This window comes from Thamnophis sirtalis, unplaced genomic scaffold (assembly GCF_051295495.1).
Source record: "Thamnophis sirtalis isolate CommonGarterSnake01/CBP01778 unplaced genomic scaffold, rThaSir2_p1.2 scaffold_7, whole genome shotgun sequence".
In the NCBI taxonomy this organism is placed as follows: domain Eukaryota; kingdom Metazoa; phylum Chordata; class Lepidosauria; order Squamata; family Natricidae; genus Thamnophis; species Thamnophis sirtalis.
This window is the reverse complement of record NW_028261387.1, coordinates 35,910,693-35,933,804: the sequence shown is the minus strand read 5'-3', so window position 1 is coordinate 35,933,804 and position 23,112 is coordinate 35,910,693. Positions and strand designations below refer to the sequence as shown.

The window sequence follows — 23,112 nt, the reverse complement described above, 5'->3', positions numbered from 1 at the left end:
CATATAGAGGTTGTCGTCAAGTTAAGCCCAAAATTTCTGCTTTAAGTGGAACATTTGTTAAGTAGATTTAGATTTAGATTTATTTTATTTGTATGCCGCCCTTCTCCGGGAGGGACTCAGGGCGGCGAACAACTCAAAGGGGGAAAAGGGGAACATAGAACACAATACAAGTAGTTAAAATAGCCAAGAATCACACAACCACACAGGTCGAGAGGGGAGGGGAACTCATCAACCCCACGCCTGCCGGCAAAGCCAGGCTTTGACGGCTTTTCGGAAGGCCTGGAGAGAGGTGAGGGTCCGAATCTCTGCGGGGAGTTCGTTCCAGAGGGCCGGAGCTGCCACAGAGAAGGCCCTCCCCCGGGTAGTAGCCAGGTGGCATTGGCTGGTAGACGGAACCCGGAGGAGGCCAACCCTGTGTGATCTAATGGGTCTTTGGGAGGTAATTGGCAGCAGGCGGTCTCTCAAGTACCCAGGTCCAATACCATGAAGGGCTTTATAAGTTACGACTAGCACTTTGAAGCGTATCCAGAGACTGATCGGTAGCCAGTGCAGCTCGCAGAGGATAGGTGTAACGTGGGTGTACCGAGGTGCACCCACAATCGCTTGCGCGGCTGCGTTCTGGACGAGTTGAAGTCACCGAATACTCTTCAAGGGCTGCCCCATGTAGAGCGCATTGCAGTAGTCCAGTCTTGAGGTCACAAGGGCATGAGTGACTGTTGCGAGTGCCTCCCGGTTCAGGTAGGGACGCAACTGGTGCACCAGGCGAACCTGGGCAAATGCCCCCCTGGTCACAGCCAACAAATGATGTTCTAAGGTCAGCTGTGGGTCCAGGAGGTCTCCCAAGTTGCGAGCCCTGTCTGAGGGGCGTAAATTTTCACCCCCCAGCCTGAGTGATGGAATATTAGCCAAATTCTTGGGAGAGAAACACAACAGCCACTCGGTCTTGTCTGGATTGAGCACAAGCTTGTTAACCCCCATCCAGACCCTGACAGCCTCCAGGCACTGGCACATCATGTCAACCACTTCACTGAGTTGGCACGGGGCGGACAGATATAACTGTGTATCGTCCACGTATTGATGGTATCTTATCCCGTGCCGTCGAATGATCTCACCCAGTGGCTTCATGTAGATATTAAACAGGAGGGGGGATAGGACCGAACCCTGAGGAACCCCATATTTCAGGGGCCTAGGGGTCAACCTCTCCCCCCCAACCAACGCCAACTGCGACCTGTCCGAGAGGTAGGAGGAGAACCACCAAAAAACGGTGCCTCCCACCCCCACCTCTCGTAACCGTCGCAGAAGGATACCATGGTCGATGGTATCGAAGGCCGCTGAGAGGTCGAGAAGCACTAGGATGGAGGGATGACCTCCATCCCTGGCTGTCAAGAGATCATCGGTCAGTGCGACCAAAGCGGTTTCCATGCTGTAGCCAGGCCTGAATCCAGACTGAAAGAAGTCTAGATAATCGGCTTCATCCAAGGACCGCCGGAGTTGAGAGGCTACCACTTTCTCAACAACCTTCCCAATGAAGGGGAGGTTGGAGACTGGACGGTAGTTGTTCAAACTGGCTGGATCCAGCGATGGCTTCTTCAGGAGTGGTCTCACCACCGCTATCTTCAATGCCGGTGGGAAGAAGCCCTCCCGAAGAGAAGCATTCACCATCGCCTGGATCCAACTCCGCGTCACCTCCTTGCTGTTCGTGACCAGCCAGGAGGGGCACGGGTCCAGTACACACGTGGCAGCACTCACCACTCCCATGGCCTTGTCCACTTCATCAGGAGCAACAGGTTGAAAGTCAGTCCAGAGATGTCGTTCAAGACCTTCCCCCGGTACCTCGGCTGGCTCTGCGCAATTGGAGTCCAGGTCCATCCGAAGCCGAGCAACTTTGTCCGTGAGGAACTGGACATATTCCTCTGCTCTACCTTGCAAGGGGTTCTCCGCAACCCTCGTATTTAGGAGGGAGCAGGTCACCCTAAACAAGGCGGCAGGGCGTGACTCGGCGGATGCTATCAGAGCGGCAATGTAGTTGTTCTTGGCTGTCCGTATTGCCGATAGATATGCTCCGATGCAAGCTTTTAAAAGTGCTCGGTCTGACTCGGATTTACTGGCCCTCCAGCGGCACTCTAGGCGTCTCTTTTGGCGCTTCATCTCCCGGAGGCCCTCGGTAAACCAAGGGGCCCTCCTGGATCCACTGCCGCGGATTGGCCATAAAGGCGCAATCCAGTGGAGAGCCTCAGATGCTACCGAGTTCCAAGTAGCAACTAAGGTCTCCACTGGACTGCGGGCGAGAGTATCAGGCATAACTCCAAGCGCCGTCTGAAAACCCTGGGGATCCATAAGACGCCTGGGATGGAACCACCTAATCGGTTCCTCTTCCCTACAGCGGGGGATTGGTCTCCGAAAGTCGAGCCTCAATAGGAAGTGGTCCGACCACGACAAGGGCAAGATCTCACTGCCCCTCAGACCAAGATCACAACTCCACTGCTCCGAAAGAAATACAAGGTCGAGTGTGTGACCCGCTGAGTGAGTCGGACCCTGGATTGCTTGGGTCAAGCCCATGGCTGTCATGGAAGCCATGAACTCCTGTGCTCCATCAGAGTGTTCGCCAAGCGAAGGCAAATTGAAGTCCCCCAGTATCATAAGTCTGGGGAACTCAACCGCCAGCTTGGCTACTGACTCGAGGAGCAAGGGGAGGGCTGTTGTCACGCTGTTGGGAGGCAGGTACGTTAACAACAAGCCCACTTGACCCGCAAGGTCCATCTTCACCAGCAAGGACTCACACCCGACAAGCTCCGGAGCAGGGATCCTACGAGGAACTAAGGACTGTCGAATAACAATGGCCACTCCCCCGCCCCTTCACTGAGGTCGCGGTTGATGAAGCACCTGAAAACCCTCTGGGCACATTTCTGTGAGGGGGACTCCTCCCTCCGGGCCCAGCCAGGTTTCAGTAATACATGCCAGGTCTGCCCCCTCGTCTGTAATTAGGTCCTGGACGAGGGGAGCCTTGTGAACCACAGACCTGGCATTTAGCAACAGCAACCTGAGACCAGGGTCCTGACTACTCACGCCATCTGGCCTTGGAGTGGAACTCACAGGGCCGGAAGGAGGGATCCCTCTGATATAGGGAACCCTCCTTCCCCGGTAATGGCTTGCCCTGAAGTTCCTGCCATATCTGCCCCTCCCCATTATGACCCCAATGTTCCGGCCCACTCCCGCATCTGTGGTCCCTCTACCCTCTCCCCCGGCCACCGGGTTCATCGGCAGGCCCTTCGACACACACATCCAAGGTCTGGAACCAGGCCCGGGTCCCCCTGGCACTTCTGCCAGAGCACTCAGTGCAGGAGGGCCCGGCTAAACTCCCAGCCCACCAAACATACCCATACATGCAACCAGTCAATCCCCACAATACAAGTTAAAACAGAAAACAGCAATATTATAATAAAAAGTGGGAACATTCAGTCGGTCACAGTCATACCATACACTCCCCACACATTTAAAATTATAAAAAATTGGTGAAAATTACAGATATATAAAAAATTATGAGTCTGCACAGTCCAGCCAGTTGTATAGTCCAAGGAGGCTGGGGAGTAGTGTCCAAGCCTCCCAGAAACGGGTGTCCAAAAGTCCAAGGATAATAGCGGGAACATGAAGGTAATAACCCAGCAATAATCCAGAGCGAAGCCAGGAAAGTCTGGGAGACAAGCAGGCTGCAACGGCGAAAGCTGTAGGGCCAGCCACAGGAGATGTCGGCCAGCAACACCCCCTCCCATCAGGGACAGAGAAGACCCGGGAGCCAGGGATAACCCCACGGTAAAGGGGGGGAAACCCCACTCCCAGCTGTACCGTGACACCACCCGTGGAAGCAGCCTGTCAGTAGGCCATAAGGCTAGCAACCCCACCCCCACCCTCACCCTAACCCTAACCTTAACCTAACTATAACTTAAACTAACCCCACCCTAAAATTCTAAACTAGCCCTACCCTGTCCCTAGCCTGACCCTACAACAGCACAACAGCAGAGGAGGCATCAGACAACCTAGGGGGGGGGTCAGGTCCCCCCAAACAGTCACCGATAGCCGCTTCCACAGCAGTCAGACAGCCATGTGAATTTTGCCTCATTTTACGACCTTTCTTGCCACATTTATTAATCACTGCCATTGTTAAGTTAATGGCACAATTGTAAAGCAAATCTGGCTCCCCAATTGGCTTTGCTCAGAAAATTGCAAAAAGTGATCACCTCACCTTGGGACACAGCCACAGTCATAAATATGAACCAGTTGTCAAGTGTCTGAATTTTTATCACATAACCTCAGGAACACAACAACAGTCGTAAGTGTAGAAAATGATCATAAGCCACCTTTTTCAATGCCGTTGTAATTTTGAACGGTCACTAAATGAACTGTTGTAAGTCAAGGACTATCTTTAAATTGTATAAAGAAACAAACAAACCCTTCTCTCCCCACCATAGGGACACACGGACACATACGCACACAACGTTTCTTCAAAAATAAGACCCAACTGGAAAATAAGCCCTAGCATGATTTTTCAGGATGCTCGTAATATGAACTCTACCCCCCGCCCACAAAAAATAAGCCCCAGTTAAGATCATCAGCCAGACAGATGCAATTAGTATGACATTTTCCCCAAAATAAACCCTAACTAGAAAATAAGAGCTAATGCATTGTTTGGAGCAAAAAATAATATAAGACCCGGTATTATTTTTGGGGAAGTGTGTGTGTGTGTAATAGTTTTATGAGGCATGTTATAAATACCATCAACCATTTTTAAGGTTGTTTGTTTCATATTCATGAAAACAGGTTTAAATGAACAGAGTTTCCTTACTGAATGCCAAGTCATGATTTATAACTTAGATAGAGCATTGAATAACAGAGTTGGAAGATACCTTTGGGGTTTTCTAGTCCAACCTCCTGCTCGAGGTGACACCCTATATGCCATTTCAGCCAAATGGCTGTCTAGTCTCTTCTTAAAAGCTTCCAACAATGGGGTTCCCACAACATCTGAAGGCAAGACCAGTTGTCACTGCTAGGAAATTTCTCCTCAGTTCTAGATTGCTTCTCTCCCATCTCATTCTCAGAAATCGCAAAGAAAATCCTTGTTGCCAATGGTTGATTATAACATAAGTCTCCAATTTGTATTCATTCTGTCAGAAGCTTCAGCATTAATTTTTCTGGCATTCCTACCGGTTCTCTGAGCACATGTGCGCACTTGAAAGAAACTTGCTTAGAAAGCAAGAAAAACAGCTGAGGAGCAGCAATTCAATCTGCCATCCCTGACCAGCTGGACTTCAGAAGCTGAAATAAAGGTACCGTATTTTTAGGAGTATAAAACGCACCTTTTTTCCTCAAAAATGAGGCTGAAAATATGGGTGTGTCTTATACACTGAATACAGCATTTTTTGCCTCCTGAAACCCCGCCCCTTTACCAAAATGGCCGTGCATAGCTTTTAGAAGTCTTTCAGAGACTTCCTGGGGGCTGGGGAGGGCCGAAATGAGCAAAAATATATTCAAGTTGCATGCGTACATGCCCTGAACACTCTGTGACACTCCAGCTGCTTGGCAGAGCATCACATAAGCCCTAATCGGCTCAAATACAGGTAAGGAGGATGGGCGGGTGGGTGGGTCCTCCAGAGCACCATACCCAGGGGTGGGTTTCAACCGGTTCACGGCGGTCCCTGCAAACCGGTTGGTCAGCGAACCCGGAAGTAAGTAACTTCTGGGAACGGCGAAGGGCGCGCCCGCCCGCCCACAGTCCTTACCCGGTTTTGACGAGTTCTGCGCTTCCATGCATGCGCAGGATGCATACAGCGCCTGCGTGATCCTCCAGGAGCAGCCGATATGCCGATATTTTAGCCATCTTGACTAAATTTGTAACTTTCAATGTCCATTCTTGAGTTGTAGGCAAGTCTTCCTTCTTCCAGTATTGCGCCACCAACAGTCTTGCTGCCGTTATTAAATGCAGAATCAGGTTAGTCTCTACCACTGTAAAATCAGTACTTATACCTAGTAGAAATAACTGAGGAGTAAACTTTATCCTTCTTTTAAAAATATTTTGCATAATCCACCATATTTTTATCCAAAATGCCTTAACCTTTTGGCAGGTCCACCATATGAAAATATGTAGCATCGAGAGAACCACATCGCCAACATTTAGGCTGTAAATTCGGATACATAGAAGCCAGCTTTTTAGGATCTAAATGCCATCTATAGAATATCTTATAAAAATTTTCTCTCAGGTTTTGAGCTTGTGTAAATTTCACATTTCTTACCCAGATTCTTTCCCATGTATCCAGCATTATTGGTTCTTCAATATTTTGAGCCCACTTTATCATACAATCTTTAACTAATTCTGTTTCTGAATCCATCTGTATTATTATATATATTATATATAATAATACATTATATATCCTCTTTATATGCATTAAGCTTTGATCTCTTATTTGTTTAAACAGATTATCCTCAATTTGGATAAAACCAATTTTTTGATCTATTTTCCACCTGGCCTGTAATTGGCCATACTGGAACCATGTTTGAACTACCTTCTCCTCTTTTAATACCTCTAAAGATTTTAGTTGTAGTACCCCCCTTTCCAAAATGAGAAGCTGTCTGTAGGTAATTCTATCCTGTTTTTGTGCTATATTCATATTTTCGATTGCGTGTCTAGGAATTGCTCACATGCGTATCTTGTCATTTAATTTATATTGGTATTTTTTCCAGACCCGCAGTAAAGCATTTCTTAAAATACGACTTTTAAAATTCTTGTCCAATTTTTTGTTGAATAACAGGTAGGCATGCCAACCATATACCAAATCATGTCCCTCAATATTCAATATTCTATCTAGAGAGGGTGTCTATGCTGGATCCAAAGCATATTTTGTTGTTCAAAATACAAGTAGCTGCCAATTCCTAGTTTAGCATTACCTAGAAACTCAACCTGTGTTCCTTATAAGGAAAAAGCTACAGGTTCATGCTAAATCTATAGCAAAGGAATTGATCTTTATTGATACCATTTGATTCCCACATTGATTTGATTAACATTATGTTATCATAACTGATCAAAAGAAAAGAAAACGTGTTCTATGGTGCGTTGCAGCAACATATGAAAGCTGTTTGTATCCCATAAATAGGTAACATGGTATTCCCCCCCCCAAAAAAAATTGATATCCCGCCACATGTTTTAAAAGCCTTAGGGCAGTTTTGCTTTGTCTGTTTGAAAATAAAATCAGGTGCTTAGTTAGGTATGGTTTTAAGTTTAACAGGAAAGGTTTTGCTTTTCTTTAAATATAATCTGGATTTAATCTTGATGTGAGTGTAACTGTTAAAAATTTACTTAGCAGAAAGTGTATTTAATTAATTTGTGCATTGTTGGATGTAAGCATCATTGGGTTAGCTTTTGTCCTGTCTTTGACATTTTCAGTTTTAAACCGAGCATAAACAACATTTTAACTATATATTCTATAGATTTCATAGATATAGAAACAGTGGAAAAATAGTTAACTTCTCATGTTTAATAAATGCACTGCATCTTCCCTTTCTGTTTAGCAATTACACAGTAGTCCTGTAAAATTGATACTAACTTTGTAAATAATTGAGAGTTCTCATAAATTAATATTAATATTGATAATCATTTCAATAGTTTGTATTACTGAAAGAAATCATGCCCTATATGGCACCAAATATGATCATACCAATTTTGAAATCATCCACCTTCAGTTCAGCAGAATATTATACAACATTAGGTACTTTTCAGTGGTTGGTTTCAAAAAATTTTAGAATCTATTCTGTAAGTGTGGCCTGTTTTGTGGGAGTGGCTCGGTGATCATTTGACTGGGTGGGCATGACCAAGTTAAAAAATGTGGTAAAACTCACTTAACAACCCTCTTGCTTAGCAACCAAAATTCTGGACTCAATTGTGATCATAAGTTCTCTTTCTCTTTCTTTCTTTCTTTCTTTCTTTCTTTCTTTCTTTCTTTCTTTCTTTCTCTTTCTTTCTTTCCTTCCTTCCTTCCTTCTTTCTTGTGTGTCTCTCTCTCCCTCTTTCTTTCTTTCTTTCCTTTCTTTTTCTTCCTTCCTTCCTTGTGTCTCTTTCTCCCTCTTTCTTTCTTTCTTTCTTTCTTTCTTTCTTTCTTTCCTTCCTTCCTTTCTCTTCCTTTCTTCCTTCCTTCTTTCTTGTGTCTCCCCCACTTTCTTTCTCTTCCTTCCTTCTTTCTTGTGTCTCTCTCCCCCACTTATTTTCTTTCTTTCTCTTCCTTCCTTCCTTCCTTCTTGTCTCTCTCCCCCCCACTTATTTTCTTTCCTTCTCTTCTTTCCTTCCTTCCTTCTTTCTTTTTTGTCTCTCTCTCTCTTCAACTTTCTTTCTCTTTCCTTTTTTCTCTTTCTCATTCTTTCTCTCTCTCTCTTTCTCTCTCTCTCTCTCTCTCTCTCACTCACACACACACACACACACACACACACACACACCCCACACACACCATTTCCCTCGTGTCTGCTACTGACAGCCCTCAAAGAGAAGGAAGTGCTCCCCCATGCCCTGACTCTGCATGCCAAACCTTCAGTCCTGCCCCGTGGGCTTCAGGCATCAAAGGAGCAGGGTGAGGTTGCACAGGCACCCACTGCCCTGCCTGGCTCCCACGACGTAGGGTGAGAGAGAAGTGGCGGCTGGAATGAGATCCAGTGCAGTCCACGACCCTTCCCCAGAGGATCCTGGGACAGGGAGGGACCCTCCTTCGACCCCAACTGGCATAGATTTCCCCCCCAATTGGAAATGAGGCAGCTGTCAAAGATTTCATTTTCATTTTTTTTCATTTTAATGACATTTATAGGCCGCCCTTTTCCCTGAGGGGACTCAGGGTGGCTTACAATAAATAGGAAGGGGGTGCAAGACAAAACACAAGAAAAAAAACGTGTGAATAAAAAAATAAACCAGTAAAACACAACATTCATTCAGCATTCGGGTGGGGCGAGGTTAGGGTCTTATCCCCAGGCCTGACGGGATAGCCAGATCTTGAGGGCTGTGCGGAAGGTCTGGACGGTGGTGAGGGTGCGAATCTCCACGGGGAGATCGTTCCAAAGCGTCGGAGCTGCAACTGAGAAGGCTCTCCACCGCGTAGTCGCCAGTCGGCACTGACTGGCGGATGGAATTCGGAGGAGGCCTGCTCTATGCGATCTGATGGGACGAAGGGAGGTAATTGGCAGAAGGCGGTCTCTCAAATAGTCAGATCCACTACCATGGAGGGCTTTATGAATGGTGAGTAGCACCTTGAAGCGCACCCGGAGATCAACAGGTAGCCAGCGCAGCTCACGGAGGATCGGTGTTATGTGGGCGAACCGTGGTGCGCCCACGATCACTCGCGCGGCCGCATTCTGGACTAGCTGAAGTCGCCGGATGCTCTTCAAGGGCAGCCCCATGTAGAGCACATTGCAGTATTCCAGCCTGGAGATCACAAGGGCTCGAGTGACTGTTGTGAGGGCCTCCCGATTCAGGTAGGGCCGCAACTGGCGTACCAGGCGAACCTGGGCAAATGCCCCCCTGGTCACAGCTGACAAATGATGGTCAAAAGTCAGCTGTGGGTCCAGGAGGACTCCCAAGTTGCGGACCCTGTCTGAGGGGTATAAATTTTGACCCCCCAGCCTGAGTGATGGAACGTTGGCCAAATTGTCGGGAGGAAAACACAACAGCCACTCGGTCTTGTCTGGGTTGAGTACCAGTTTGTTAGCTCTCATCCAGTCCTTAACGGCCTCAAGACCCCGGTTCATCACGTCCACCGCTTCATTGAGTTGGCACGGGGCGGACAGATACAACTGTGTATCGTCCGCGTATTGATGGTATTTTATCCCGTGCCTCCAAATGATCTCACCCAGCGGTTTCATGTATATGTTGAATAGTAGGGGGGATAAGACCGAACCCTGCGGCACCCCATAAGTTAGGGCCCTCGGGGACGATCTCTACCCCCCCACCAACACCGACTGCGACCTGTCCGAGAGGTAGGAGGAGAACCACTGCAAAATAGTGCCTCCCACTCCCACCTCCCGCAGTCGTCGCAGAAGGATACCATGGTCGATGGTATCGAAAGCCGCTGAGAGGTCAAGGAGAACCAGGATGGACGCATGGCCTCCATCTCTGGCTCTCCAGAGATCATCGGTCAATGCGACCAAAGCGGTTTCTGTGCTGTAACCGGGCCTGAAGCCGGACTGGAAGGTGTCAAGATAGCTAAAGGTAAGGGAGTGCACACTACGTGGGCTTTTCCAACAGCCGAACTCCCTTCCTGTTCCTTCTTCAGCTGTTGGAAGAAGCCACACAGGGCACACTCTCTTCTCTTTGACAGCTGCATCATTTCCAATTGGGAGGGAATCCATGCAGAGGAAGGAAAAACATGGATTTCTTCCCTCCATCCCCCATTGGAAACCAATCAGCTGTTAAAGAGAAAGGAGTGCCTGCCACGTGGGCTTCTCCCAATCCTCTGCTCCCGCAAAGGAAATGGGTGGGTGGGGCAAGCCTGATACAGACAGGCAGGGCGAGCGAGCTGTGACTGGGCGGCAAGGGGAGAAAGCAAGGGGGCAGGCCAGGGGAGAGAGCGTTCCAATACAGGGCCTCTGGAAGAATGGGCATGGGAAGAAACACTAAATTTCATTAACGGGTACGGGCATAACAGTGCGTACCGGCTGAAAACCACCCCTGGTATTTGTTGGTTTCGATGCATTAGGCTTATTGGGTTCTCTAATATTATCTGAAAATTATAGTTACTATACATTTTATGTAAAAATAAGTTACTGAACTAAATAAAAGCCACTTATACTAGGAGTAGGGTTTTATGTACTGCAATTTTGAACTTTATCATTTTGAGATATAAAACAATGAATAAAAAATGGGTCAGGCAATGCCACTAAAGTATATTCAAGTCGAATGCATAGCTACTAAAAACTCAGAGAAACAGAATAATAGTCTCCCTGAATTGCCAAGGACTTAATACCAATTATGTTTTTGAACTGTAGACATACTTAGATTGAAAGAGTTTGTTTATTGAAATTAAATCTGGTTCTCTTGTCCAATTCTAAAATAGGTCCAACACATTAGCATTTGTTAGCTAAAAATTGTGCTAGAATGAAATTTGGAATTAACAGAAACCTGCTTGTGTATTAGTACCTTAACCACATAAAAACATACTTGGAATTGTTTTCAATAGACATTTATTATTCACTCTTATGTTTATATTCTAGGGCATCAGTTTAGTGTTACGGTTTGAGTGAAAGCTGTCATTGAAGAACAAGCCATTGCTTTTATAAAAAGGTTTTCAATTCATCCATTGTGGCAATTTTTAAAAATGCCACAATGAAAAATGGCAATATCGGTTCTAATATCTGGGCAGAGATGGAGTAGACAAAACAAAGCATGCTTGTATACCCAGTATTTCATCCAAATGTTGGGTATACAATATGAATAGGTCCTTTTGAAGTTAATAACATGCTGTGAGAATTGAATGACTCTAAGTATCAAGCTAGGAAAGAAATGCCTTTTATATGATTATTGGATAACTAGCTTTATCATAAAATTTGCTCTTCACCAGCATTCTGAAATGTTGCAATTTAAAGCAAAGAAGGTTTAATGGAAATCAAGAAATTAAGATGATGAATGAAAATAACAAAATTACATTTTGTGCTAAAACTCCATTTAGTCATTATCTGCAGGATTGGGGAGCTATACAGAGAGAACCTAAGAGGTGGGGAAACTCAAGAGAAAGGGTTCACCAACAAAAGGGCGACCGATAAAAGCGCGCCCGACTAAACCGTGGTGACAAAACCGCGAGTTCTAAAGCGCTCTAATGAATGAGCACTGAATCACGCCGACAACAGCGCGGCGACAGAAGCACGCTGTAAACCTAAACCTAAACCTAACCCTAAACGTAACGCTAACGCTAACCTTAAATGTAATGCTAACCCTAAACCTAACCCTAACCCTAACCCTAACCCTAAACCTAAACCTAACCCTTACCTTAACTTAAATCGCCCTTCTGTCGCCGCGCTGTTGTTGCCGCGCTGTTGTCGGTGCGTTGATGACGTCATGGTTTTAGCGATGCAGTTTTGTCAGCGCGCTTTTGTCGTGCGTGCTTTTGTCGGGTCACAAAGAGAAAGACACTCACTGAAAACGGTAAAGAGGGAGCTAATTGAAATGGTCTGGGAATTGCACATTTTTCCTGTAGTTCCCAGCCTATATTGATTAAATAATTGAAACCTACAAAGCTTATCAAGTCAATGAAATGCCATTGAAATGAAATATAACCTATAGGTTGTCATAATGCTTTGAATTGTATATAATTGTATATAATTTTGAGAAGAGGTTCATAACAAGTTGGACAGGAATGTGAAATGTGCAAATCAATCTCATTTATATGAGTGGAATTTTGGGTCCCCTCCCCCTGCACTTTGGGATAATGAGTATAGATTTTTTTTCTTCATAATTAAATTGTCAGCATTCCAAATATCCATCTCTCTCCCCTCCCCCCAGGGGGACCTTTTGGCTTATCGGGAAACTTCTCATGGAATTGTTCTACTAACCTCTCCACTTTTAGGTTCCAGCTTTTCAACATGTGCGAGCCTGTGAATGGCCGGTAGCTCCCTTGCTCCGGCTGGGCGGACCGGAAAAACGCCGAAAACATCAGATTTCTTAACAGCAAACCCTGCAAGAAAGGGCTTAAAGCGGTAGGGCATGACTCTGGGGACCCGACCAGGTGATCAGCTGGGGAGTCGCCGTTTGTGGCTTGCTCCCTGGCATGTTTCTAACTTGCGCGGCTTCTTTTCTGGCTTCTCTCTATTGGGCGGTGGAAATGGCGGTGCCGCGCTAACGGTGCCGCCCCCAGCGATTTCCAACAACACTGGTGCTTCTTTTGACTCTTATTCTTGGACTGAGGAAACCTGGGAGAACTTTTGGTACCGCATGAACTGCCAGAGAGGGGGTGGCTGGTTCAGATGGGGCCAACTGAGATCGGGCAGCTGGCCTTGCTGCTGCCATCACGGCCCTTCCAGCCCCCCTTCCTCTGTTTTCATCGCGCCTTGGCTTATGGCAGTCCTGGTGACCTTCGTCCTTGCCTTTTGCGACTGGGAGAGCCCCTGGATTTTTCGGAGGGGTGTCGGTTCACTGCTTGTCTTCAAGGAGTGGGGTGGCTGATCTGTATGGTGCTTGACGAGGGTGGGCATGTGACTGTGCTTATCATCACCACTGCCCCTTCGGGCAGCCCCCGTTCACTCAATCGGACTCTCTCTGCGCTGTGGCCTCTCCTTCGCCCTTTTTGTGGCTGTGGGGCCTTTTGCTCTTTATTATCTCTACCATCTGGCTCTTCCTGTTTATGGACCTCGGACTGCCTATAGACTCTGGACCCCTGGACTCCCAGACTTACGACCCGGTTTCTCTGTCACGACTACTGCCGCCTACTACTACTACTTTAGAGACACCATTTCAACCATCCAGATTTTTCTCCCCCTTTGCTACGCTATCTAGGGAAGAAGACGAACAACTTCTTCTATATTTCCCTGCCACTGATCCGATGTTTGTGTTTCCGCCCAGTGAATGAACAATCCCACTTGCTCAACTTTAACACTGACTCTAACATCTGTGCAACCCCCCCCCCTCTTTTCTGTATGTGGAGTGTATGTGTATGCCTGTGAGTGAATGATCCCACATTCTTTTAATTAGTGTAATTTTTATCGTACTGTTGTATTCCTTTTAATCTGTAGTGGGGTATGTATGTGGAGAATGCCTGGTCGGTACATATGAGGGGATTGAGAGTGCGGCCTGGAGCCCCTCCACTGAGTGCAATAGCAGAAGTGGATGGGGGCCCAGAATTGCCTCCCATCCCAGAGTGCCTGGATTGAATGGCCTGCCGAGTAGAACGGAGGCCATGGGAGATGGAGGGGGATCTACGGACACGGGGGTGGGCTGGAGCATTAAGGTTATGACTGGGAGGGGCAGGTATGATGGGAGATTTAGGGCTAGCCATTACCGGGGAAGGAGGGTTCGCTACGTCACAGCGATCCCTCATTCCAGCCCTGATAGCTCAACTCGGGAACCTAGTGACATGGGAAATCAGGGCCCTGGTCTCAGGCTGCTGCTGCTGAATGCCAGGTCTGTGGTCCATAAAGCTCCCCTCGTCCGGGACTTATTATTAGACGAGGGGGCATGTATTACTGAAACCTGGCTGGGCCATGATGGAGGAGTCCCCCTCTCAGAAATGTGCCCAGAAAGGTTTCAGGTGCTGCACCAGCCACGACACCAGAGGAAAGGGGTGGAGAAGTTGCTGTTATAATCCGGGAGTCACTGATGCCTCGCAGGCTCCCTGCTCCAGAGATTGTTGGATGTGAGTCCCTTCTTGTGAGGCTGGACCTTGGGGGTCAAGTGGGCCTGTTGTTGATGTACCTACCTCCCAGCTGCATCACAACAGCCCTGCCTGCGCTCCTAGAGTCAGTAGCCGGACTGGCGGTTGAATTCCTCAGACTTACAATACTGGGGGATTTCAACCTGCCATCTCTTGGCGAATGCTCTGATGGGGCCCAGGAGTTCATGGCTTCCATGGCAACCATGGACTTGACTCAAGTAATTCAGGGTCTGACTCATATGGCGGGACATACACTCGACCTTGTGTTTCTCTCGGAGCAGTGGAGACGTGATCCAGAATTAAAGGGGATTGAGATCTCGCCCTTGTCATGGACAGATCACTTCCTGCTGAGGCTTGATTTTCGGAAGCTACTCCCCCACCGCAGGGAGGTGGAGCTGATTAAATGGTTCCGCCCCAGGCACCTGATGGACCCTTTGGGATTTCAGACGGAGCTTGGGGAGATACCTGACTCCCTTGCCCACAATTCGACTGAGCCCTTGGTCGCTGCCTGGAATACCGCAGCGACTAGGGCTTTAGATCGGATTGCACCTTTGCGGCCTCTCCATGGCAGTGGATCCAGGAGGGCACCTTGGTTTACCGAGGAACTCCGTGAGATGAAGCGCCAAAAGAGACGCCTAGAGCGACGGTGGAGGGCTAGGATCTCCAAATCCAACCAAACACTGCTAAGAACCTTTATTAGGTCTTATCTAGTGGCGATACGGGCGGCAAAATGTGCACATTTTTCCGCCCTTATCGCGTCCACAGAATCTCGCCCGGCCACCCTGTTTAGGATAACCCACTCCCTCCTGAAAGGGAGAGATGCGGGTGAACCCTTACAGGAAAGAGCAGAGGAATTTGTTCAGTTTCTGTCGGATAAAATCGCTCAGATTTGGACGGACCTTGACTCCACTTGGACAGTGCCAGCAAAGATGCCTAGGGAGAGTCTTGAGCAAACTTCGTGGAGTGAGTTCCAGCTTGCCACTCCTGAGGAAGTGGACAAGGCCATTGGATCGATGAGTACCGCCACCTGTTTACTTGACCCTTGTCCCTCCTGGTTGGTCTCGACCAGCAGAGAGGTGACTAGGGGCTGGATCCAGAGGATTATAAACACCTCGCTTCCAGAGGGGTCCTTCCCGCAGCCTCTGAAGGAGGCGGTGGTGAGACGCCTCCTCAAGAAGCCTGCTCTGGATCCAGCTGTCCTTAAAAACTACCGTCCAGTCTCCAACCTCCCTTTTTTAGGGAAGGTTGTTGAGAAGGTGGTGGCTTCTCAACTCCAGCGGACCTTGGATGAAGCAGATTATCTAGATCCCTTTCAGTCTGGTTTCAGGCCTGGTTACTGCACCGAAACCGCTTTGGTCGCACTGACCGATGATCTCTGGTGAGCCAGGGATAGAGGGCATTCCTCTATCCTGGTGCTTCTTGACCTCTCAGTGGCCTTCGATACCATCGACCATGGTATCCTTCTGCGACGGCTAGAAGAGGTGGGAGTGGGAGGCACCATCTTGCGGTGGTTCTCCTCCTACCTCTCTGGCAGGTCGCAGTTGGTGTTGGTCGGAGGACAGAGGTCGACCCCTAGGCCCCTTGAATATGGGGTGCCGCAGGGTTCGGTCCTGCCCCCCCATTTAACATCTACATGAAGTCGCTGGGTGAGATCATTCGCAGGTACGGGATCAAATACCACCAGTATGCGGACGATACCCAGCTGTATCTGTCCGCCCCGTGCCAACTCAGTGAAGCGGTGGAAGTAATGTGCCAGTGCCTGGAAGCTGTTACGGTCTGGATGGGAATGAACAAGCTTGCGCTCAACCCTGACAAGACTGAATGGCTTTGGATGTTGCCCCCCCCCCAAATAGTCCAGATATTCTACCCTTAATCCTAGGGGGTGAAATCTTACACCTCTCAGAGAGTGCCCGCAACTTGGGTGTTCTCCTGGATCCACAGCTGACATTAGAACATCACCAGTCAGCTGTGACCAGGGGAGCTTTTGCACAGGTTCAACTGGTGCACCAGTTGCCGCCCTACCTGGACCGGGAGGCACTCCAAATGATCACTCATGCCCTCGTCACCTCACGGCTCAACTACTGTAACACACTCTACATGGGGCTGCCCCTGAAGAGTGTTCGGAGACTACAATTGGTCCAGAATGTAGCCGCACGAGCGATACTGGGTGTACCTAGGTACACCCATGTTACACCTATCCTCTGTGAGCTGCACTGGCTTCCCATCGGTCTCCGGACATGCTTCAAGGTGCTGGTTATTACCTATAAAGCCCTACATGGCCTAGGACCTGGATATCTCCGTGACCGCCTTCTGCAACATACCTCCCAGCGCCCAATAAGATCGCACAGGGCGGGCCTTCTCCAGGTACCGTCAGCTACACAATGCCATCTGGCGGCTCCCCGGGGGAGAGCCTTCTCTGTTGCTGCCCCGGCCCTTTGGAACGAGCTACCCCCTGAGATCCGGACCCTCCCCACTCTCCTGGCCTTCCGTAAGTCTGTTAAGACCTGGCTGTTCCAGCAGGCCTGGGGCTGTTGAGCTTGACTGAACTCCAGCCCCATTATAACTGAGTGCATGTTATGTTTTCCTGTTTTAAATTGTATTGTTTTGTGTTTTTAATCTTCTTAATATTTTGATTGTTTTTAGGTAAACCGCCCAGAGTCCTTCGGGATTGGGCAGCATACAAATCTATTAAAATTCAAATTCACCCAAGTAGCTTCAGACAAAGGGTAACCCTTCCAATGCACTAAATACTGTAAGAGACCCACTATACAGCCTGGAGTCTACGATGTTTTCTACCTCAGATTGTGTTTCCCCTTCTATCACTACAGGAGGAGAGAAAGCTTGGGTGGATGGTCTTATGCTGCACCCAATTACTGGCTTCAACAAGCTACAATAAAATTCTGGGTCAATTTCCCCCAAACTTCTGGGTAGACTGAGTTGAACTGTAACTGGGTTAACTATCTTCACTATTGGGAATGGACTTAGACATTTTGGACCAAATTTCTGGCTAGGCATTCTTAATCTCATGTATTTGGTAGATACAAAAATTTTGTCCCCCACACGAAAGGGGGTTTGGAACGAGCGGTGTTTATCAGCTTGCTTCTTGTAGGTTTCTGCCGCATCTGTTAGAGCTTTCTTCGTACTTTCCCATCCTTTCTTTAGTGTGTCCATCCATTCATTTAGAGACATGGAGGAGGGAGGTTCTCTAAGCAGCTCAGGCATGGGAACAAATTCCATGCCACTAATAATCTGGAAAAGAGTTAATTCAGTGCTGCTGTGGACCGTGACATTGTACGCCACTTCAGCGAAGGGTAGCAAGTCCGACCAGTTGTTTTACTGATAGTCCACATAACACCGGATGTATTGTTCCACCACTGCATTGGCTCTTTCTGCTGTGCAGTTCATGCTGGGATGAACCTCAGAGCGCTGTTCTTGTGTGGACCAAATGGATCTCAGGACCTCTCTCCAGAACTTGGCTGTGAATTGGACTCCACGGTCTGAAATGATCCTCTTGGGCACTCCGTGCAGGTGATAAATGTGTTTCAGAAACATTTTCGCTAATTTCTTTGCAGACAGCAACCCTGAGCAAATGAAGTGTGCCTGCTTGGAAACCAAATCAATAACCATCCAGATTACTCTGTTCCCACTGCTGTCTGGGCGTTCGACGATGAAGTCCATTGTGACCGCTTCCCATGGTCGGTTAGGGCTGGCCACTCGTTGTAGTAGTCCAGGGGACTTCTCCATCAGTGGTTTCATCGTTGCTCAAGTAATACAGCTTTATACATAATTTTCCACCGCCGATTTCATCTTTCGCCACCACAAAGGAACTGCCTCATCACATTGTTCCACTATCCATCCTGCAGCTTTCCCCTCATTCATCCCTTCTTCCATTGTTGAGAACTCTTCTCTGTAGGAAGGTGGGGTAAGAACCCATTGGGGCATTGCAGGGGAGACGGGAACTGGTGGAGGGGTCAATCCCAGGGTTGGCCACTGCCCATATTCTGCCATGGTGCCATCTGCTGAGGGAGAGCAGGTGCCCACTGGCATCTCTCCCATCAGTGACTGGCAGGGGGGGGGGGGTTACAGGCCAAGGCCCCCTCTGCTGGCTTGGAGGATTTTCCCATGTTGCCCAGTAGCATCTCTGCCATCCATGACCTGGGAAGAAAGCCCAACCTGGTGGTGCTTGATTCACAAGCTGCAGCCCAATTTTCAGTGGCTGGCTAGTGAGAGATGCTGGCCAAATTCCTTCTTGCTGGCTTAGCTCATTCATCGCTGTATGGAAGGAGTAATTATCTCCACTCCAGTTTATTGCTGTGTTTTTGTTGGGGAAGGAGGAGGAGTCCCTACTCACATTTAGCTGTAGAAGTTGGTCTGGGATTCAAAACATCTTGTCGCTTCCAGCCGTGTGTAGAATCAGCCTTTCCTGCCCTCTCTGGTTGCATTTTATCCCAGACGCTATAAATCTTCAAATAGAAATACCTTTGCACTTTGAAGATTTTCAGAGAAGCATCTTATCAATCAGCTCATTTTCACTTTTGCTGATACTTTACGCTGACCGGTTTAGTCAGCGTTGGGAGTCAGCACCACGCACCAGCCCCCGTGGGGTGTGCGTATTGCTGGTGATTTATTTTAAAGGGAGATTCGGGAAAATGTCAGCATTCCAAATATCATCCAGAAATAAATCGGAGTCCAAGGCAGAACTATCCTTAAATTACCAATTTAATAAGAGAGACATGTTGGCACATCTGTAGCAATCCCCAATCTGAAAGCTTCCTGGGATTCCCACCCAGCAGAAAGTTAATGATCTTGTCCCCACACTCATAAATCCATCACATGGTCCAATGTTCTTCTGCCACGCTGGCATTTCCACACATCAGGTTCCTGTCAGATGCAGAGGTGCAGAGACAAAAGATGACCTTGGGCTTCTAGAAAGGATTTTTTTAAATTTGAAAACAAACACATTCTACTTCTTACTATTTCCCTCTCCCAATTGCGCACTTATGAAACAGTATAGTAAAGAAAGAGAGAAAGTGTGTCAGGCCAAAAATCCTAAAAGGTATATAACTGCAGGCCTGACATAGGTTTTCAGTAGTAGTGATGGTGATGAAAACAGCTTGGAGGAAAGTATGGAGGTGACAAATTTGATTGCCTATCACAGTGATGGCGAACCTTTTTCCCCTCGGATGCCAAAAGCTCCCCTGCACATTATTGCATGTGCGGGCCCACACCCATAAATGTCCCCTTGCATTGTGCCCTCCTGTGCATGCACGCATGACTCCCCCCGCTGCCCTATGCACATGTGCATACAGCTTTCTTGGAGCCCAGGGAGGATGAAAATGGCGTCCCCTGCCCCCAGGCCCTCCAGAGGTTGGAAGTAGCCCATTTCCCAATTTCCGGTGGGGCCTTTTTTCGCCAGTCCACAGGCTCCAGAGGCTTTCTTGGAGCCTGGGGAGGGCAAAAACAGCTTCCCCCGTGCCCCAGGCCCTCTGGAGGTCAGACAGAAATGGCCCATTTCCTGGCTTCCAGTGGGCCTGTTGGGCCCATTTTTTTGCCAGTCCACAGGCTCCAGAGGCTTTCCTGGAGCCTGGGGAGGGCAAAAATGGCCTTCCTCCACCCTTGGGAGGGCCAAAAATCAGGGCAAAGGGCAATGCCTCGTGTGCCCTCAGATATGGCTCCGCATGCCACCTGTGGCATGCATGCCATAAGTTCGCCATCACAGTCCTATCAGCTATTTGTCATCTTTCATCTCTCTACTGTCTCTATTATCATCTATATCTGTATGTGTGTGTTTGTGTGTGTGTGTGTGTGTGTGTGTGTGTATACTGCATATATGTAGGTATCACCTATCTGTCAATTGCTGGAAGCTTAACTCTTAAAAAAAGAGGCAGTGCCAGGACAAAAACAAAAGATTAAGGGGAAAAAATGAAATGGATAGAATCCCAAGGGTGCCTTTTCAAGAGGCAACTGGACTTTCTAGTTTTTCTTTGAAGATGTTTCACTTCTTATTCAAGAAGCTTCTTCAGCTCTGACTGGATGATGGGGATTTATATTCCTTGCAGACAGCTGGTTGTTTGCATTCTTTTAGCAGGTTATTAAGGACACCTGGAGTTTTATCTGTGTCATCATCAGATGTGGGTTTCTACTGCGTCATCCGAACCAGTAGTGCTGCCTTCAAACAGAGAGTGAACCGGTTCTCTGTTTTTTTTTAAAAAGTGGGCCTGCCCACTTCCTCCTGCACCTGGGTTAGACTTACCTTTTATTCCAGTGTCTGAAGCCCAGTTGATCTGGAGTCGCAGCTTGAATTGTTTTCTGTTTTCTTTTTTCTCTGAACAATTTTTGTTCTATTGTGCATGCGTGCTCAGTGCATGCTCAGTGAACCTGTAATAAACCACTTAGGACCCCACCACTCTTCATTAGGGTCACCTGAGTGGTGCAAATGAGTGTGGAGCAGTGTTGGGTTTCAAATTTTTTTAGAACCTCTTCTGTAGGTGTGGCCTGCTTTGTGGGAGTAGCTTGCTGGCCATGTGACCAGGTGGGAGTGTGGGCGTGGCCAACTTATAAAATGTGGTGAAACTCACTTAACAAGGCTCTTGCTTAGCAACCAAAATGTTGGCTCAGAAACTCTGGCATTTGAAGCATGCAAGTCTTAAAGCTGTTGAGTTACAAGACCCTTGCACCCCTAACCTTTTAGAAAAAAACCCCAGGGGTGTACAAACTTGACAGCTTTAAGATTTGTGGACTTCAACTCCCAGAATTCCTCCTCTCGCTCTTCATCTTGATGATATGTGGACGGGCGGGGGGAGGGAGCTGGAACCGGTTTTAAATGGCACTGTAGATTTGTGGAACCTCTTCTATAGAAGAGGTTAGAACTGGCAGGAACCCACACCTGGTGTGGAGCCTTCTTAGAACTGTTGAAAGGACTGATGTAGACTGGAGATAGTACACTTTTCTCTTGAAAAAGCACCTTTGGGACCAACATGACCTGGATGACTGAGAATCTCCATACACAAATGGATATAATTAATTACTTACCTGTCAAATAAATATTTCATCTATAGAACTGATTTTGTTCTTGAAAAGCTAAGCAGAGTTATTGACACTTAAATAGAACACTCATCATTTGGAAATTTAAATTCTGACATCTGGAAACAACACAGGTGTAATATAGATTCAAAGTAAAAAAAATGTAAAAGAAGAAGAAAATTTTATCAACATATCTATGCATATCCAAAGCAAGTGACCCCTGCTTCAAGATTTTACTATTTATCTCCATAGGCTGATCTTTGAGATAGAGTCAAGTGAATTTCCAGGTTTACCATAGGTATCCTTTAGTGTCAACAGCTTTTAGTAATTCCGAGATTGTTCAATGCTTCTGTCAGTTGTAGCACTTTAATGCAATGCTCTTAGCATTTTATGCAAAATGAGGAGCTTTTGCTCTGAATCCTCAACTTCTTTTCAACAATAACACAAAGACTTGTATAACAGCTTTTCCACCGCACAGAAATGGCTTTTAGGATTATGGATAATATTAACAAAGCCCACTTAATCCCATGTCAATTCAAATTAAGAAGACTACATTAGCTATTTCCTTTCTTTTCTTTTTGTTTCATATTGTTCTTATACATGGCCTCTGATTAATGATTCATACAGGAAGAGACAGATATATATTGCTGGGAAATTATCTATTTAGTAGATGTATCCAAATAATTATTTATGTGTAAAATAGTGAGGAAGTTAGCACCCACCCCTCTCCTAGAAGGATGAAATATTCTAGGAAATATTAAAAAGACAGAATAGTATACCACCCTGGATGAGAAAAGGAGAAACATGCCCTTGGAAAGCAGCTTTCACCTTTGTTAATAGCCACAGACAGACTGGTGCCAACCTATCTACAAGACAAAAGACTGGGCCATCTTATCTACAAAAAACCTTCAACTCCAGGGTGATAGGATTAGCCCTCACTCAAGATCCAAACCAGGACAAAGCTATTAAGCCGTAATAGGAATTGCCCAAAGGCCTTTCATTACATCACCCAGCAAGATTCAACCAAGCCAGGGACTCACGACAACCTACAAAGTTACTCCTGCATGGCCTGATGGGAGTCTGACAACCAATCAGAGTACATTTCTTACACAGGAACAGGAAGCTCCAAGGCAAGGCCCAAGAGTGGGTATAAATCTCTCTCTCTCACCCATGTTCTTGATTGTCCAAGACTTCAAACCATGTGGTCCTGTCCACCATTAAACCATCTTTCCAAATAGTTTCCATGTTTCCAGTGTCTTTCTCCCCATTTGGAACGGAACTCAAATGGACATTTCTTTCAACAATAGCTTCAAATCATACACAAAACACAGTTCAACCAATTGCTCTTCTTGGACCTCTTGCTCCCTAAAAGACAATTGTGTAATTAGATTGTTGTTCTTGCCCACCAGTTTCCTATTGGCTGTCATGCTTATCTATGGAACTACTACCATCTTTCCAGTCATGCATACATTTCAAATGACAGCTTGTGTGTGGTAATAGTAGCAGTAACAGCAGCAGCTACAGCAGCAGTAAAGAAATTAAGATGAACGGATTAAGATGCATTAAGTATGGGGTAAATTATTGGCAATTGATCCTTTGGTCACAATAACACCTTTTAGTAGTCTCCATGTCAAAAGACCCAATTTATGTTAGAATTTAGGAATGTCAATCTTGCATCGTCACATCATCATGTGACGTATCATGACTT

At 47.1% G+C, this 23,112-nt stretch overlaps 1 protein-coding gene across 1 annotated transcript; it reads left to right on the top strand.

Moving 5' to 3' along the window:
- Positions 1 to 14,237: 14,237 nt before the first annotated feature.
- LOC148044600 (uncharacterized) lies at positions 14,238 to 17,974 on the top strand. Its single transcript, XM_087720762.1, is given in 3 exon segments — positions 14,238 to 14,282; positions 14,285 to 15,538; positions 17,954 to 17,974. Coding segments are annotated over 3 exon segments (1,320 nt in total).
- Positions 17,975 to 23,112: the final 5,138 nt, after the last annotated feature.